Source organism: Phaseolus vulgaris, chromosome 1 (genome assembly GCF_000499845.2).
Source record: "Phaseolus vulgaris cultivar G19833 chromosome 1, P. vulgaris v2.0, whole genome shotgun sequence".
Lineage (NCBI taxonomy): Eukaryota > Viridiplantae > Streptophyta > Magnoliopsida > Fabales > Fabaceae > Phaseolus > Phaseolus vulgaris.
In genome coordinates, this window is record NC_023759.2 from 18,102,265 (window position 1) to 18,122,564 (window position 20,300).

Consider the following 20,300-nt stretch of genomic DNA (forward strand, 5'->3'; position numbering starts at 1 on the left):
CTTGCTGCTTTGGCGAACTGAATTTCTGAATCAATTGTTTCCTGAGATAAATTCATTCTAGTTTTGAAAAGTTTGTGAAAACCCTCTTTAAATAATTCAGCCCCCCTCTAGTTTAAAGCCATCTTTTCTAACAGCATGGAGATGCCCCTCTAGGGCGTGGCCTCTTACAGGTTGTATCTATCGAGGGGGTGGCACCATCTGGTTCAAAGCACGCTCTTAGGACAACGGGTTACGCCTTCAAGGTGGGCGACGCCTAAACCTGTCGACGCCCAAAGCTGGCGACGCCCATACCTGGCGATGCCCAAACCTGGCGACACCCAAGGCGGTCAATACATTAACTTTCCTCCTTGGAGCCTCTTGGTGGGTCCTACCGCATGTTTGACTTTGGTCAACGCCTGAGGACGGGTCGGTATAGTTTCCTTGACCATTTTGCTTCAAAAGAAATACTTACATCACAAATTGTGTTGGCTAGTAGTGATAAATATTTTATCAATAAATATTCATAAGTGTATGTCTTTTCATATGAAATATTACTAAAATATAACACTTATCACTTGGCCTACTACCACGAACAAAGAGGAGTTCAAGCAAAGTGTTTGTGCCACTTCAAATCTAAATCACAAAGCTCAAAGACAAAGAGCTTCACGGTCAACACATTAACAAGCGGCAAGTGCAAATCATTTTTTTCCTTGACATTGTGTGTCATGAAACTTTGGTTATTTTGCTTTCTTGCATTGTTTACTTTTGCTCAAGCTTGGGAAAATGCTTCAAAGGAAATCCCACAGAAAAACATTCTAATAGAATCAGTTACTTAGTGTGAAAGTGTGTCAATTCGCTCTGAGTAGTTGTACCTTAACATAAGGTTAGTCTAGAATTTTATCACTTATTACCTTCCTCAAAAGAGGAGTGCAAGAGCATGCATATTTTCCTAGAGGCTTCAACTCTAGACTTTTCTTCCTTGTTTCTTTTATTTTTCTTTTTCTTTTTCTCTTTTTCTATTTTTTACTTTTATTTTTATTTCATCTTCTCTCACTTGTTGAGCTGTGAGAGGAAGTAAAACCATTTTGCCTCCTTGGTAAGTGAAAGTTATTTTATTAGTGTAGCCATCATGTATATGTTTATGGTTATATTGACATGACCTTCCAAGTATTACGTGCCCAATTTCCATAGAAATAACATCACATTAAACATTTTTCTCATAATTGTCCATGGAGATGGGTACATTTACTTGTTCTTTGACTACTATACCACCTTCATCATTTATTCATACAAGTTTATATGATTTGGGATGAGTTTTAGTAGTCAAGGTTAACTTTTCCACAAACTTTGGACTGCCACAATTATAACTAGAATCAATATCCACAATAACAAAACAAGTGTTTTTAAATATTTTGCATCGCGTGTGGAAAACGTTCTCTCGTTGTGACTATAGTAATGCAATAGGTTGGTTTCTAAGAAGCCTTCTCACCAATAATAACTCTCTTTCACAAGAAAGGACTTCTTCTTCCCAGAGTCTAAAGCTTCTTCTTCACCAGGTGAAGAATAAGAATTATCCTTACTTCCAATGTCTTGATCATTTAAAAACCATTTTTCTTTTAAGAGGATAATGGTGCCCTTTTTCAAGACATTTGAAGCATTAAATATTTTTTATTTTAGCCTCTTTAGAAGAAGACTCTCTATAATTATCTTTTTTTTTTTCCTCTTTCCCTCCTCTTCTTTTCTTCTTGTGGCTTGTCACTTTTAAATTTAGATGAATAAACCTCCCTCCTAGTGGTAGACCTTTTTCTAATCTGTTGTTCTACCCTAACACACAGTTGAACTAGATCATTTAAATCATGATACATAAAAATATCAGCCCTATCCTGGACCTCAAGGTTTAGGCCACAATAGAACCTTGTCATGGTTATTCTAGGTTCTTCCCTAATTTTTGCCCTCATCATGAGAAACTCCATTTTTTGCTTGTATTCCTCAACACTCGTGTCTTTTTGTTGGAGTCTTTGGAGTTTGTACATCAACTCCCTATCATAATAAGAGGGTACATGGTGTTTCTTTAGGGATGCCCTACGTTTTGTTCCAGTATTTGATTTGAGGGTTATTATGAACCCTAAGGTCTCTCCCTAAAGATGTCCACTAGTACATAGTTGGTCCCTGAAAGATAAGTTTAGCTAGGGATAATCTTCTTTCATGATCAAACTGGTGGCACTAAAAAATTTGCTCAACCTTCATCTCCCAATCTAAGTATTCTTTTACATTCTTTCGGCCGTGGAAAGGGGGAAGGTCTACCTTATGTTCTTTAGGGAAAGTGTTATTTATGGGCCTATGATGGTGTCTCGAGGGTGGTTGATAGTAATTATTGTTGTGATGACTATTATACACCCCCTCACTTTGAGACTGAGGGTCATGACTGTAATTTCTCCTATGACTGGACCCTTCCTCTCGTTTGCTTTTGCCTTTGTTTTGATTTCTCATTAATTTAAACATGTCCCTTATTTCTATTATCTCTTTATCTTTTCTCTTAGTATTTTTTTTTTCAACATTTCTCCTTATCAATCAAATAGTGTTCCTCTCTAGGATCCCTATCATTACCATGTACACTTGAAGAATGAGAATGATCACTCATTTTTTTAAAAAAAGAAATAAAACTTTTCACAAAGGTTTTAATTCAAAAAATGAGTGATAAAAGATTTTCACAAAAGGTTTTCAAAGTTGGAAGTTTCTCACAAGGTCATTAGGTTACAATTTTTATGAGTTTAATCTCAGGAAAGATAGGTGAATCACTAGGACTACTTAAGAACTAAGTCTTTCTTAGCTAAATATTCTTCAGATATATTAAACAAATCTTCCTCAAAAGAAACTTCAAAATGATTTTTCCTATTTTTCGGTATTCAGGAGTCCTAGAGACCCAAGAAATGTCAAATACAAAAGATTGAGGTATAGACTCCCTGTGTGCCACAGGGACTGAAGACCAATAAAAAGAAAAGCAAAAGATATAACAAGAACAAAAGCAAGCAAGTAATACTAGACGATTCGTATGTGAAAGTGCAAGTGACTCTTGGAGTCCCTTGACACAGTTCCCCTACTAAATGATAAAAAACTATTACAATATTTTTAATAGGGTTTCTCTTGAAGCATTTTCTCAAACAAAGAAACAAAATAATGAAATTTAACACAAAGGTTATGTGACACACAAAATTAGGCACACAAATTCAGAATCCTAAAGAATAGCACTAAAAAAGACTTCAAAAACAGAAAAAAAAATTAAAATTATTAGCACTGGTGCTTGGCTGATTTATTTCTTTTGTTAAAAAATGTTTTGACGTTGAAATTTGTATAATATAAGATAAAAACAACCAAAAAAACAGTTGTAAAAAATTCCTCACCAAATCAAGACTTGATTTTAAAAAAATAAATCACACACTTATGATCTAGCTTTTCTGATTTATGGTTTTTTTTTTCCTTTTTGAATTTTGATGCACTTTTTTTAACAAAAAAGTCCTAGCATATTAATGTTGCTAGTGTTAAAATATATGACTGAAACAAGAGGGGGTGAATTGTTTTTGCAAGGTTTTTGCAAAGACTAGTGCTAGATTGAAAAGATCAATTAAATCAATCAATTGATTTACCTATTCAACTAGTTATTTAACAGATTAACAGTTTCGTAAAAAAATATAAACATGTTGTTTTTGCAAATCAACTGATTGTTTTATGCAGAACAATCAATACAAAATATAAAATAGTTTATTAGAGTAAGTAAGAGCGAATTCACAAAGAGAAATTTATACTGGTTCACTCTTAACAAAAAACTACATCCAATCCTCAGCACACCACTAAGAATTCACTAAGTAATCAAAACCTAATTACAAAACATCCAAGAGTATTGATCTTGAATCCTTCAAGAACATATAATACTTTCAACAACAACACTTATTGCAAAAACACTATCTAAACCAGTTTAGAACTCAATATAAAATAAAAGAATGAATTATAATACACTTGGGCTTTACACAAATGAATAACATTAGAGAAATAACCCAAAATCCTATTTTACACAGTAGAAATGATCCAAGATATCAAGATTGATTCTAAAAGCTCTTTGGTCTTCTCTTTTGAAAAACATTTTCAATAAACTCTCTTTTTTAGGAATGACCAAAAAACAATTTTTATATAGACTTTAAAATATGTTTAAAATGGTTTGATCATTTAATGAAACTCTTTAAAAACATTTAAAAAACAATTTGAAAATCATAACAACATTTTGTTAAAATTATTTAATTCATTTTTTCAACAAACTTATTGTTTTCAATTTCTATTAAAATCACAACATAAAAAACTAGTTCATTTATCGAAATAACTGGTTGATTTTGCTTTACATAATAGACATAAGAAAACAAATCAATTTTAAAATCTTTTAAAAACCTTAAGTGTTTTTCAATCGTTTGACGCGATAAGTTAATCTGTTGAAAAAGTTGTTGTAGTCATCAGACTTAAACAAAAGCTATTTCAATTGATTTAAAACACGAATCAACTAACTTACATTAACACATATTGAAAAAAAAACTTTCAAAAGAGATGTCAAATTATACGAACTTGGATCATAACTATGTGCAAATTAACAATTCAAAATCTACCTAACTATACACACAAAACAAGAGATTCTTCATGCCAGATTTGGAAATCTTCAAAGTCATATTGTTCAACAATCTCCCTCTATTTGATGAAGACAAATCTCTGGTGTTATATTGTAAATTTTTATTAAAAGATCCTGCAAAACAGAACTACATACCATGAAATCCATACAGTGCAAGTATAGAAAGATAGTCCAAACAGATTTATAAAGAACACTCTTTTTGTATAACTAAACAATGCAACAGAGACTTGAAACAGAAATGTTCAAATAGTTCAAAGCCCAAAAACTTAACAAAAATTACAAACCAACAACCAACAACAGAAATACTTATCCCCCTTTTGTCTTCACAAATCGACAAAAAGAAAAGTTACAGAAAATAAGCAAGATAACATAAATTAACAGTTTAGAGATACAGTAACAAAGTCAAGATGATATAGTATTAAAGTGTCCCTCCCATACTAGAACTCTGCGAGCTGAGTGTGAACAATTTCAATATGTTCATCCAAGTATTGAAATCGTACAACACAAAATTAATAGTAATTCTTTTTATCACTAACCATGTTATCCATGTGATTTATATCGACCTTTGAAATTTGGACATAGGAATTCCATGATCTACAAGCGGTTCATAGCTTACAAGAGAATGCATTGTATAATCTTCTGCAACATCAACACTTGGTCCAACATCATCATCAAAACCTTCATTTCTACTTGATCCAACAGAGGGACCAACCGAATCTTCATTCTTGCTAACCTACATGTTATTCACTTTTATAAACTCCATTTTATTTAGAGAACCATTGTTAATATCATGAGATGACTTTACCACTTCTATTAGTTCTTCATTTAGGTTAATTTCAAAATATTGTAGAAATTTTGAAACAAGAATAACATAAGAAAAAGTGATAGTCACTTAACCTCACAGATTTTTGCATGTGCTTCTTGAAGACATGGATCCAGTTGACCTTGATGTTTTTCATAATGCAATAAATCAACACTATATCTTCTTTAGGTAGCACAATGTGATTTATCCCCCTTGGAGTCAACATCTAGATAGTGATGAAGGTTGTGACTCTTTCGTCCAGTTTGAGAGCACCAACATGAAATCCTTTGATTTCATGAGAGGATTTCTAAGATAGCTCACATATTATTGCACTTGCGTAGAACACTTTGACCAGATCAGGGAAAATGTTCCCATTCATTTCTAGAAAGCATTATAGCTTTTGATTCTTCAAAGCTTTTCTGACTTCCTTGAGGTTTTGTTCTTTCAACCAGTTGAAAGACAACAATTTGGGAATGTTTATGGATTTCCTACTAATTTCATGCATAAAGCTTTTAATATGCTCATTGTGATCAGAGAACCAAGTCTCTAGGTGACCAACCCTGGTAACACCCTTTGTTGCACGAGATTTCTTTCTCCATGGTGAATGGGATGAAGAGGCCATGATGCAAGTGTTTTTTATGAAAATGCATTGAAGAAAGAGATGTAGATGGTGTTTGTGATAGATGTTATGAATACACTCAATATATACACAAAAAGATGACAATATTAAAGATGATTTGGTGAGTTTTATTTCTTAAAGGAGAAAAAGCAACTACTGCAGTTTTGGAAACTGCAATTTGTGTTAATTTAAAAAAAAAAGATTTGTCTGCACATAATGGTGATTGACAATACTTCAATTGCAGTTAATTTTTCAAAGAAAACAACTAGATATTTTTCATGGGTAACTGGATTTTAGGGCACACAACAAATGCATGTTTGATCGCTTGAATTTGGAAAAAAGAAACTAACACAGAGATACGTTAGCATTGATAACAGTTTATGCAAGAGTGATAGATATGCAAATCAATCAGTTGAAAGGCATTTTTAACATATTGAAAATATCAAATAGCTACTTTATTTTCAATTTGCAGTACATGCAAGAAAACCTATTTTCTTTTACGAATAGAATCCAAAACATCAACTTTTAATATGTGGAAAATGCAATGTGCTTTGTTTGATACCTTTATAGGATCACTTTAATATATTCAACTAATGGATCCTTTGAGATGTTCGTTTGGTCATATGAGGCATTATCATTGAGATTTAGTCGTGGAAGCACAAAGTCTTTTTTTATTCTAGATATATTTCCTTTGAACAACCACTTTCCAAGTAGAGATGTGTCTTGGCTTTCAGAAATCCATGCAATAATAGATCAAGGAGCAAGATTTGGTCCCCTTATAAATCTGGGTTTAATAGTATTAATTGAAACTTTAGGAACCCATTTTAAAAGACCTTTAAGAAAAGCAAACGTTCTTGCTCTGCAAGACCTAATAATGTAGCCCTTGTTCATACAATAAAAACAAGTTTTAATTTGTTTAAGAAATTTAACAGCTAGTTTTTTGTTTTCAAAAAAACTTGTAAAGGGTTTGTTCTGCTATTTAGGTTAAAGCCCAGACCAGCTTTGCCAAAGAATTTTTTTTGTGATGCAAGAACAATTTAAAAATTGAATTGCCCTCTTGAAAATTTGTTCATAGTTTTTAAAAGATAGTGAATCTTCTTCTATAGGGAATCACAATTTTCATAATTGCTTGAATCAACACACTTACAAGAAGAGTTTTTGTAAATGATTTCAAGATTTTTCAAATCAGTTTTTGAATGAGTTAGCTCTTCTCCTTGACTCAATTTTCTAACCAGTTGTTTAAACCTTTTAACCGGCATGTTAGCTTCTTCATTAGTCTATTTAAAGGCATCAAGCAGTTAACTATAATTCTCAAAACTAATAGAATTATTTGAACTTACACTGCTTGTGTCTGAGTCTTCATTTGGCATTAAGCACAAATTAGCTTTCTCATCATGCTTTGATGATGAACTTGAAGAAGAATCATCATTATCTTGTCAGGCAATATATTCTTTTCTAGCTTTTCCTTTCTTCTCATATTTCCCGTCAACACCTTTTTCTTTGCTTATAGTGTTTGGACATTCATCTTTGATATGTCCTTGTTTGCTCTAATCAAAACAAGTATAATTTGCATAATTAAAATAAGTTGTTTTCTTTAAATTATGCTTGTTTGAAGACTATGCCTTGTCCCTACTATTCTTTTTTCAAGAACTTACCAAATTTCCTTGTCAGTAGGTTGAGAGTTTTAGTGTCACTGCAGTGGCTTGAATCTTTATCAGTCTTTTGTGTTGAAGAAGAGCTTTGATGACTCCAAATCTCTATGGATTGCTTGAAGGTTGTTTTTAGCTTAGTTGGGTGTTTTCTGGGGTAGTTTGAATTTGTTAATTCACTCTTAGTTTGAATCCAAAGTTGGTTTAATTCAAATCTTTTTTAAAAGAGTGTTTCATGAAGCAACAGAAAAACAACCAGTTGTTTTATCATTTCAATCGATTGTTTCATACTTAAGGTTTTTTGAAACTGGTTTTGGCATATTTGAATTTGGTTGACTTTGTTGTCAAACCAATTCAATCGGTTATTTCGAAAAAACAACCGACTGTTTTTTTTTAACTGTCTTAACATAATTTTGTTAAGTTTGTTAAATTTGCTTTAAATGATTTGAAACTGATTTGGCTTTTATAATAAATGTTTTCAACTGCTAATTGGAGTATAAATGTTCTGTTATACGCTCCTAGCATTAAGGTTACAAGATCAGTTTTTAAAATCAAGTTTTCTCCAAGATTGCTTAAGCCTTTGGATATTTCTTTAAGAGTGAAGTAAGACTTGTTGTGTACTTTGATTTGATTTTGTACCAGGTGTGATCAATCCTATTTCTTCTTGATTTGTAATTCTGTAAGTACTGGTGTACAAAGAGTCAAGGGTGTTCTGATCTATGGGGTGTTTGTGGTGTGCCAAAGGAAGTGTGTGTTTTTTAGGGGATCAAGATCACTTCTTTGGTGGTTGTGTGTTTGTAATCTGGTTTTTGATGGGAACTGGATGTAGCTCTTGGTATAATGGTGAACCAGTATAAAATTGCTTCTGTGATTCTTTCTCTCTCTTAACTCTTGTATATATGTTTTTAGTTGTTTTTACACTCTGCTGATAAAACAACCGGTTGAATTTCTGGAATTCAACTAAAATTGTTTTTTTATCTTATGTTCTTTGATTCCTTTGGCTGTGATTCTTCTTTGACTTTCTTCATACTTTCAAAACTTTCGAAAAATGTTTGAAAACAATTCACCCACCCTCTAGTTTAAGGCCCTGAATTTTAACATTTTGTACTACAGGTTTTACAACAATATTTTTCACATGTTTTTCTTCATTTTCTTGTTCATTGAGTTGGTTCTCAAGCTCATGCTGCTTGAGCTTTCCAAACAGTGATGTAATGCTTAGGGTAGTCAAGTCCTTTGATTATGAAATGGCAGTAACCTTTGGCTACCAAAGAATTTGAGGATCTTTATATTCAGTTCTTCTCTTTCAAAGAACTTTCCTAGACCAATTAGATATTATATTAGTAAATCTCTTCTGCACATTTGAAATTGTTTCTTCCTTCAACATTATGAACAAATCGTATTCTTGGATCAAGACATACTTCCTTGCCCTCTTTACGTCTGTTGTTCCTTCATGTGTCACCTCAATGATGTCCCACATTTCCTTTGCTGAGATACACTGAGAAACCCTGAAAAATTCATCAAAATTCAAACCAGAGGTTATAATGTTCTTGACAATACAATCATATTGAGCATTTTTTCCTTTAGTCTCGGTGTGAGACCAAGGATTTTCAATAAAAACATTACCTTTTTTCACACTTAGGAATAAAAGGACCATTTGTAATAGCATCCCAGATTCCTCTATCAATTGATTCAAAAAAAAATCATTCTAACTTTCCAAAATTAATAATTCAATCCACAAAACAATGGTGTTTTGTTTATAGAAGCACCTTCCCCAAAAAGTAATTTTTCAGTATTACTATGTGGACTTTAAGCCTAACTCAATCCTATAAAACCGGCTTATGGGGTTGAGTTAGGCTTAAAGTCCACTTCGTAATATGGTATCAGAGCCATTTCGAGCCTATTCTAGCGAGTGTTTGTTAGGCTTATCAGGCCACTCGTTATCAGGTCGTTATAGGACCACCCATAATATGTTATCACATGCACGAGCTGTCACTCTCGGCGTGAGGGGATATGTTGGATATCCCACATTGACTAGAGATTAGGAAATTTCATAGTATATAAGTGGGTGCAAACCTCACCTCATGAGCCGGTTTTATGGGGTTGAAGTCCACTTTGTAATATGGTATCAAAGCCATTTCGATCCTATCCTACCGAGTGTTTGTTGGGCCTATCGTGTCACCCGCTATCGGGTCGTTATCAGATCACTCATAATATGTTGTCCCACGCACGAGCTGTCACTCTCGGCGTGGAAGGGTGTGTTGGAGATCCCACATCGACTAAATATGAGAACATTTCATTGTATAAACCTCACCCCATGAGCCGATTTTATAGGGTTGAGTTAGGCTTAAAGTCTACTTCGTAATAGTCATTTTTAAAAAGATTTAGGATCGAAACTTGAGTAACTTTCAACTACTTATGCAAATTGTTAGATAATATGGATAAAATAATAGGGGTGAATGGTTTCCACAACAAGCTTTCCGCAAAGACTAGTGCTAGATCTTTAAATCAATCAATTGATTTACTTGTTCAATTAGTTATTTAACAAATTAAAGTTTTGTAAAAAATATAAACATGTTTTTACAATCAACTGATTATTTTATGCAGAACACTCAGAACAAAATATAAAACAATTTATTAGAGTAAGTGAGAGGGAACTCACAGAGAGAAATTTATATTGGTTGGCTCTTAACCAAGAACTACATCTAATCCTCAACACAACACTGAGAATGCACTAAGTAATCAAAATCAGATTACAAAACATCCAAGAGTATTGATCTTAAACCCTTCAAGAATACACAATACTCTCAACAACAACATTGATTTCAGAACACTATCTAAATCAGTTTACAACTCAATATAAAATAAAAGAATGAATTAGAATACACTTCGCCTTTACACAAATGAAGAACAATAGAAGAATAACCCAAAATCCTATTTCACAAAATAGAAATAATCCAAGATATCAAGATTGATTCTAAAAACTCTTTGATCTTCTTTATTGAAAAACGTTTTTAATAAACTCTATTCTTGTTTTTAGAATAATAGGAAACAATCTTTATATTGACTTTAAAAGATGTTTAAAATTGTTTGATCATTTAATGAAATTTTTTTGGTAATAAAAAAAATTAATGAAATTGTTTTGCTGATAAAAAACAATTAATGAAATTGTTTAAAACATTTAAAAAACAATTTGAAGATCATAACCACATTATGTTTAAGCATTTAAAAAACAAGTTGAAAATCATAACACTTTTTCTTGTTTTTTAAATACAACAAATCCAAAGTATTGTTTATTAATTACACATTTATTATTGATTCAAAAACTTAAACTAACTTTTGAATTATCTTTGCACTATTGTACAAAAACCAAAAGAGGACATCCTAAAGAACATCTCAAATAAGTAAGGAAGACATCTCAGTAAAATAGGAAAACATTGTCTAGGGCAGAAAATCGAAAGACGTGAATCATCCCGATCCTTGTAATAACACATTTGGGCAAGAATTGAATTAGCTATCTACTAATGTTGAACTTCCTAGTGACTTAGCATGAATTTATGCATACTTGATTGAGAAAATATTCTCCACTTTTTCTAATCCTAAAAACACGATACCCGTTAAAAGAAAATATAAAAATGTCTTACTAAACGTAAGTAATTTGGTGCAGTTGATTCACACACACAAAAGACTACCATGTAAAGAAATAGGTCTAAACATCAATACCTTTTTGGAGTTTTTAAATAACCAGTCACATTTGCCGAAATGTGATAAATTAGAAGTTCGGGCTTATCACTGCCATATTGAAGTTTCTAGCTTTGACATCACTGTGCAGTGTAACTAGTACCAGAAATCCTCAAGATTTTCGAAAAGTATGACTAAAATAAAATGGCATCTAATGCTGTACAATTAAACATACTAATATATAAATGACAAAAAACTACAACAAATAAATCCACCAAAATCCTATCAATTTTCTATTTCTATATCTCCTTTGATATCTATATATTAATAAATTACCAAATCAAAAAGTTTGGTCTAATTTTGGGAGTTTATAGATTGTAATATCTCCATAAGCTTCATTTTGCTCCACATCTACACAGCCAGTAGTTTTCAGAACCTGAAAAACATTAGACAGAAAACAAGGTAAAAATGAAAACAATTTCATATAAAACATTCTCATACTTTGGTTCGTTTTGAGGTCCATGTCATGAATCATGAGTAACGTGGTCTTACATTTATAACCAAAAAATTAAAAAAAAGAAAATAATAAGAAATTACACTGATATATCCAATGAGTTTTGTTGACATAGTTCATAACTCACTATAGACGGTATGATGTGTTTCTTGGAAGGCATGGTGTGGTGTGTAATAAGCATATATATATATAAGAAATTTCAGTGTAATATGTTTCAAACAAAGGGGTTATGCAGGAGTAAAAAGAGGAGTATTAGAGAAAATTTGACAAAACTCAGGATATATATGTGTAATTTACTCAAAATAAAATGTTGCAGTCCTAGTTTAATCTAAGAATGGACTGGTATTTCTACCAAAGGTTTTTCCTCTTTGAATATTCAAGCATCGGAAAAAAAGCAATGGCAATATCTTATAGTATCACACATGCACATTGTTAGGAATGGGGACAAGACCGAGAAGAAAGGGGAACGACTTTTACAGGTCAAAAAAGGTAAATTGTAATTAGTTATAACCAGGTAGTAGTTATGTGTTTAGAGTAAAAGGACCTAATAAATAGGTCCTCATGTGTAATTGGGTTCTTTTTAGCTTATGTTTTCCAACTTTGGTGAATCTACTAAACTATTGAGTGGTCCTTTTGGGGTAATTATGTTTACCCTGTTATGACTGCTGAAGGTGTGTGAAGAAATACAGTTCATTTCAATCACACTGTTCTGTAACAGTGAAAGAGTTTTCAGAGTTAGGATTTCTATTTTTTGTTGTTTTTATATCTAAGGTGCTTTTGTTTGGAACAACCTAAAAGCTGGACTGAGTTTATTCCATGGGCTGAATATTGGTATAATATCATATTTCAAAGGGTGGCTGTTAGGCAAGAAGATAAGGAGAAAGTGTGGAAGGTGTATTATAGAAGGAAATTTAAGAATACTGAATAAAGAGGGTTTCGGGTAGTTTTGTTTGTTACGGTTGGTCTTTAAAAAAAGACCAACCTGTGTGTGTTGTTTTGTTTGTTTCGGGTTGAAGGTCTCTTTTTGGTATGTGTGTTGTTTTGACAGGAGTAATACTTATGTGAACATAACAATTTGGTTCGACCTGTTGGATCAGAAGGGTGTGGGAGAGAATATGGAGAGAATATGGAATAGAGGATGAGTGTTGTGGATAAATTGACCAGCGAACAAGGAAGAGTGATGGCGAAAATAAGAGCAGATATCACGAGTTTGAAGGAAAGCATGTTAGACTTGAAGGAAATTAAAGAAATGTTGTGGGACATCAAGAAAGGAGACTATTAAAGGAAAAGAAAGAATAGGGTAAATCCCTTGTGTATATTGAACACATAGGGTTATGTTTATATAGGAAAAGAAACATATGGGCTAAGCCCATTACATAAATATGAGATATCTAACAATATCTATAATATCTCATAATATCTCATAATATCAAATAATATCTAATAATATCTAATAATATCTAATTATATCTAATAATATCTAATAATATCTAATAATATCTAATAATATCTAATAATATCTAACACTCCCCTCAAGCTGGTGCATATAGATCATATGTACCCAGCTTGTTACAAATGTAATCAATCCTAGACCCTCGTAAGGGTTTAGTAAAAATATCTGCTAATTGATTATTTGAATTAACAAACTCAGTCTTGATATCTTCCGATATAATCTTTTTTCGAATGAAATGACAATCAATCTTAATATGTTTTGTCCTTTCATGAAAAACTGGATTTGAGCTAATATGAAGAACAGCCTGATTATCACATATAAGTGTTAATTGAGTAACCTCTCCAAATTGTAATTCTTTACGTAACTGTTTAAGCCAAATAAGCTCACAAGTAGCCGAGGCCATAGCTCTATATTCTGCTTCTGCACTAGATCTTGCCACAACACTTTGTTTCTTGCTCTTCCAAGAGATCAAGTTATCACCGATGAAGACACAATAACTAGAAGTTGATCTTCTATCAGATGGAGATCCTGCCTAATCAATATCTGAATAACAAACGACTTTAGTATGATTATTATGACCATATAACAAACATTTTCCAGGAGAGCCTTTAATGTACTTCACTATACGAATTCCAATGATCTTTACATGGAGAATTAAGAAATTGACTCACCACACTGACTGCAAAGGAAATATCAGGACGAGTAACAGTGAGATAGTTCAATTTTCCAACTAATCTCCTGTACTTCTCAGGATCTGAAAGAGGCTCCCCCTGATTGGGTAGAAGCTTGACATTGGGATCCATGAGAGTATCAACAGATTTCGAATTCATCAACCCAATTCCCTCCAAAATATCTAATGCGTATTTTCTTTAAGAGATAGCAATACCAGTATTGGATTGTGCTACCTCAATCCCCAAGAAATATCTGAGTTTGCCAAGATCTTTGGTCTGAAAGTGTTGACAAATGTGTTGTTTTACTTGTGAGATGCCATGGTGATCACTGCCTGTAAGAACAATGTCATCAACATATACTACAAGATAGATACACCCAACACTCGAGTGACGATAAAAAACTGAATGATCTCCTTCACTGCGAGTCATACCAAATTGTTGAACAACATTGCTAAATTTTCAAACCAAGCCCTAGGAGACTGCTTGAGGCCATATAAGGATTTGCGAAGACGACATACCAATCCAGAAGACTGCTCTTGAGCAACAAAATCGGGAGGTTGCTCCATATAAATTTCTTCCTGCAAATCCCCATTAAGAAAAACATTTTTAACATCCAGTTGATAAAGAGACCATTGTTGAAGAGCAGCCATAGCTATGAATAAGCGAACAAAGGCCATCTTTGCTACTGGAGAAAAAGTATCACCATAGTCTAAACCAAAAATTTGGGTATAACCCTTAGCCACAAGACGAGCTTTGAGACAATCAATAGTACCAGTGGAAAGAAATAGATGAAATATATTTCTGAGATATCTTACAAATGTGATTACAGTCTCTATTTATAGACTGTTTTACAACCTAATTAAAGAAAGAAATAATAGGCAATGAAAGCCAGAAATAATGAGTGTTTAAAGCTGTACAAATCAAATAAAATCAAATCACTAACAAATCTGTCCTAATAAATATAAAATGGAATCTGCACTTAATTATAACATAATTCTCCTAATTATGCAACACTCCCCCTCAAGTTGGTGAATGTATATCTATCATTCCCAACTTGCAAGTAAGATCTTCGAATTGTTTTATGGGAAGTCCCTTAGTAAACATATCTGCCAATTGGAGTCTTGAAGGGATGTACTCAGTGGCTATAAGACCATCATCCTTCTCTTTAATAAAGTGTCGGTCTATCTCTACGTGCTTTGTTCGATCATGTTGAATCGGATTGTGTGCAATACTGATAGCGGACTTATTATCACATGCCAAACCCATAGGAGCTTCATATTTTATTTTTAGGTCATCAAGTATGATCTTCATCCATAAGAGTTCACACACCCCTTGAGCCATGGCTCTAAATTCTGCCTCTGCACTTGATCTTGCAACTACATTTTGCTTCTTGCTCCTCCATGTCACCAGATTTCCACCCAAGAACATGCAGTAGCCTGTGGTGGATCTCTTATCAACAATCGATCCTGCATAGTCAGCATCAGTATATACTTTCATGGATAAGTTTTCCCCCTTTTGAATAGCAATCCTTTTCCTGGAGAGGCTTTTAAGTACTGAATAATTTTATCTACTGCCTGCAAGTGTCTTTCTCTTGGATCATGCATAAATTGACTAACCACACTAACTGCATAGGCTATATCTGGCCTAGTGTGTGAAAGATAAATGAGTTTTCCCACAATTCTTTGATATTGTGTCTTCTCCACTTTTGGGTTTTCCTCATCATTCCCAATCCTATGATTTTGCTCTATTGGCACTCCAGTGGGCTTACAACCCAACTTACCAATCTCTTTGAGAAGATCAAGGATGTATTTCCTTTGAGAAATAAAGATGCCCTGTCTCGAGTAAGCAACCTCTATCCCAAGGAAGTACTTCAACTTCCCAAGATCCTTCATTTCAAATTGAGCAGCTAGTCTCTCCCTCAAATTTTGTTTTTCAATCTCATCATCACCTGTAATAATCATATCATCTACATAGACCAAAAGTAGAGTGAGTTTACCATTCTGAGAATGTTTTATAAACAGAGTATGGTCACCTTGGCTTTGTCGGTACCCCAAAGATATCATAGCTTGAGTAAACCTTCCAAACCAAGCACGAGGTGATTGTTTAAGACCATATAGGGCCTTCTTAAGTCTGCACGCCTTATTCCCTTCATTAACAATACCATAACCAGGTGGAATCTCCATGTATACTTCTTCCTCCAAGCTTCCATGCAAGAAGGCATTTTTAACATCAAATTGATGCATTGCCCAACCAAAGTGTGTTGCCAGGGAGAGAATAATCCTGACGGTATTCATTTTTGCCACTGGAGCAAAAGTCTCCTCATAATCGATCCCATAGGTTTGAGTGTACCCTTTTGCAACCAACCTTGCTTTATACCGATCCAGTGTGCCATCAGACTTATACTTAACTGTGTATATCCACCTACAACCCACTGCTTTCTTATCTTTTAATCTCTCTACAATCTCCCAAGTCTCATTCCTTTCTAACGCGCTCATTTCTTCATTCATGGCTCGAATCCAGTTCTCATCTTTTAAGGCTTCTTGTACCGATGAAGGGATTTTGATAGAATCAATAGCTGAAAGAAAACTCTGGTGCTGCATAGAAAGTTTTTCTGTAGACACAAATTGGGATATAGGATATTTGGCACAAGATCTTTTTTCTTTTCTCAAGGCAATAGGTAAATCATTTAGGTTAGGTTCAAAAGCAGTATTTAAGGTGTCCTCAAGAGTCTCACTGGTATGAGTTCTTACCTCTGGTTCAGACAATTGAAGTTGCTGTTCGACCAGGACGGGTTCTTGTTGCCTTCGCTGATATTGTTTTCCAAAATATTTGTCTTCATTATTCTTCTCTGGTAATGATGTTGGTGCAGGGTCTTTGTCATCCTCCCTAAGAACGAAATCCTGCAACAAAGGAAAAGGTGGCAACTCAAGGTCCTCAGCTTCTTGAATACTCTCCCCCTGAAGCTGAGAACTAGGAAAGAAAGACTCTGTTTCATGGAAGGTGACATCTTTGGAAATATACACTTTACGACTTTGAGGATGATAACATTTGTATCCCTTTTTGTTGGGGGCATAACCTATGAAGACACATTTGATGGCACGAGGATCTAACTTACCTCGATAAGGACTATGAACATGGACAAAAGCAAGACAACCAAAGACACGATTCTGAAGACTATTCAACATGGGAATAGAAGGATAGAATGTGGTCATAACCTGAATAGGAGTAACACCCTCTAGAACCCGAGAGGGTAATCTATTAATCAAATAAGTGGCAGTCAGGACTGCTTCCCCCCAGTAAGATCTAGGAACAGATGTTTGGAAAAGTAAAGCTCGAGTAACCTCAAGGAGATGACGATTTTTCCTTTCAGCAACCCCATTTTGTTGAGGAGTGTCCACACAGGTTAATTCATGAACAACTCCATTTTCCTCAAGGAACTTGGAAAGGTTTTGGTTCACATATTCTCTTCCATTATCAGAACGCAATCTCTTAATTGGACTTTCAAATTGTGTTTGAATCATTCTGTAAAACTTTACAAACAAGTGAAAAACTTCAGACTTATCTTTCATGAGGAATATCCAAGTAACCCGAGTACAATCATCAATAAATGAAACAAACCATTTTGCACCCGAGATATTAGGAATAGATGAAGGTCCCCATACATCTGAATGAATAAGATCAAAAGGTTTAGAACTTTTATTACCATTGGGAGGAAAAGTTGTCCGATGGTGTTTAGCAAACTGACAAACATCACAATGAAATGACTCAGCAGACACTTTTGTAAATAAAACAGGAAATAAGGACTTTAGGGTACTAAATGGAGGATGACCAAGACGTCTGTGTTGAAGCCATATCTGAGAGGATGACCAAGATTCACGACCTTGCTGAAGATTAGAAGTGTGTGCCTGTAGTCTAGCATCCTTTTTACTTTCTTCATGCTGTAAATAATATAACCCGCCCTACTCTTTAGCAATTCCAATAGTCTTCCCCGTGGCAAGATCCTGAAAAACACAATGGGAAGGGAAAAATACCACTGCACAATTTAAATCTTGGGTAATCTTTTGAATAGACAAGAGGTTATTGGATAGTTTGGGAACATGAAACACATTTTTTAAAGGAAATGAAGGTTGAAGGTGAATGTTACCACGACCATTAATGGGGGTAGTGGAACCATTAGCAACAGTAATATATGGCTTACCGGATAAAGTAGTGTAGGATGAAAAAAAAGAGGAATGAGGTGTCATATGATCAGTAGCACCAGAGTCTATAATCCAGATATTTTCAGTACTAGAAGCATTAAAGGATAAAAAACTAGAACTCTTACCACTCATAGTAAAGGAACAATAGCTAGATGGCTTACTAAGGGAGTCCATGAGAGTTCAAAACCAACTTTTTTCAGATTGGCAAAATTTGATCCTGTTCACGCACACAAAAAAATCTCCGCCGGAAAAATTTTCCGGTGGCGGTTTCCGGCGAGCAGTGGCAGTTCCGGCGAGCGACGGCAATGGTGGTCGGTGGTGGTGGTCGGTGGTGGTCAATGGCGGTGGCAGTAACGGTCAATGGTGCAAGGTGGTGGTGGTGGTCAATGGAGAAAGGATAAGGAAAATAAAAAGTTGCAGCAATGAAGGCTGTCCAAAAAAAAAAAAAAAATAATTGCAGCAATAAAGGCTGTCAAGGAAAATGATTACAGCAATGACGGCTGTCAAGGAAAATGATTACAGCAATGAAGGCTAAAAAAATTGCGGAAGTAGAGTCTCCTAGATCAGGAGCTCTGATACCATATTACGAAGTGGACTATAAGCCTAACTCAACCCCATAAAACCGGTTCATAGGGTTGAGGTTTGCACCCACTTATATACAATGAAAGGCTCTAATCTCTAGTCGATGTGGGATCTCCAACACACCCCCTCACGCCGAGACTGCCAACTCGTGCGTGGGACTATATATTATGGGTGGTCCGATAGCGGCCCGATAGGCCCAACACAAACACTCGCTAGGATAGGCTCGAAATGGCTCTGATACCATATTAGAAAGTGGACTTTAAGCCTAACTCAACCCCATAAAACCGGCTCATAGGGTTGAGGTTTGCACCCACTTATATACAATGAAATGTCCTAACACACCCCCTCACGCCGAGACTGCCAACTCGTGCATGGGACTATAGATTATGGGTGATCCGATAGCGGCCCGATAGCGGGTGGCACGATAGGCCCAACAAACACTCGCTAGGATAGGCTTTAAATGGCTCTGATACCATATGGAAAGAAATAGATGAAATATATTTCTGAGATATCTTACAAATGTGATTACAGTCTCTATTTATAGACTGTTTTACAACCTAATTAAAGAAAGAAATAATAGGCAATGAAAGCCAGAAATAATGAGTGTTTAAAGCTGTACAAATCAAATAAAATCAAATCACTAACAAATCTGTCCTAATAAATATAAAATGGAATCTGCACTTAATTATAACATAATTCTCCTAATTATGCAACAGTACCATCAGAACAAACTTTGATAGCAAAAATCCACCTGCAACCAACAACAAATTTCCTAGATGGTAAAGGAACAAGTTCCCAAGTTCCATTATTCTGAAGCGCATTCATTTCATCAAGCATGACCTGACGCCAACCAAGATGAGCTAAGGCATCACTTACAGATTTTGGAATGGATACAGAAGAAATAGACGAAAGGCAGGTATAAAAGGGTTGAGATAGTCTATGGTAACTCAAAAAAGTATAATGGAGAGAGGGATTACGAGTAGAACGTATACCTTTACGGATAGCAATAGGAAGATCAGGTTCAACAGTCGGAGCTTCAACTGTAGGAGCCGAAGGGGGATGAGGTGTTGGCACCAGAATAGAGTTTGCTGATGGACGATGAGACGTTTGACGACGACTATACACCTGAAGAGTTGGTGGCGGTGGTGAATCGTTAGGTGCACTAGGCACAACAAAAGGAATATTAACTTGATTAGATGAAGAAATTGAAGGAGAAGGACAAGTCTTAAAGTAAAGGGAAGATTCACTGAAGGTGACATCTGCTGGAATAAAATAATGGTTTAAAGACGGTGAGAAACATTTATATCATTTTTGTGATCTAGTGAACCCTAAAAAGACACATTTGTGTGACTTAGGAGATAATTTATCAAGACTAGGACTAAAATTATGAACAAAACATGTGGACCCAAAAACTTTGGGAGGTAAAGAGTGGAGAGGGTCATGTGGAAATAAAATAGAATGAGAAATTTTGTCATCTAAAACTGA

General features: G+C 34.5%; 1 protein-coding gene across 8 annotated transcripts in view; it reads right to left on the reverse strand.

Moving 5' to 3' along the window:
• Positions 1-11,574: 11,574 nt before the first annotated feature.
• The window catches only part of LOC137813714 (sister chromatid cohesion 1 protein 2), a 30,790-nt gene continuing 22,064 nt past the window's right edge, over positions 11,575-20,300 (reverse strand). For 4 of the 8 annotated variants that reach the window (XM_068616108.1, XM_068616109.1, XM_068616110.1 and 1 more), the window contains 2 exons: positions 19,808-19,977; positions 11,575-11,832 (listed from right to left, as the gene is read on the reverse strand). In XM_068616108.1, coding sequence (XP_068472209.1) covers positions 11,737-11,832; positions 19,808-19,977 — 266 coding nt within the window. In that variant the 3' untranslated portion in view covers positions 11,575-11,736. Of the gene's footprint in view, positions 11,833-19,807; positions 19,978-20,300 lie in introns of those variants that run through there. The other 4 variants (XM_068616113.1, XM_068616111.1, XM_068616114.1 and 1 more) reach the window with 2 other exon arrangements.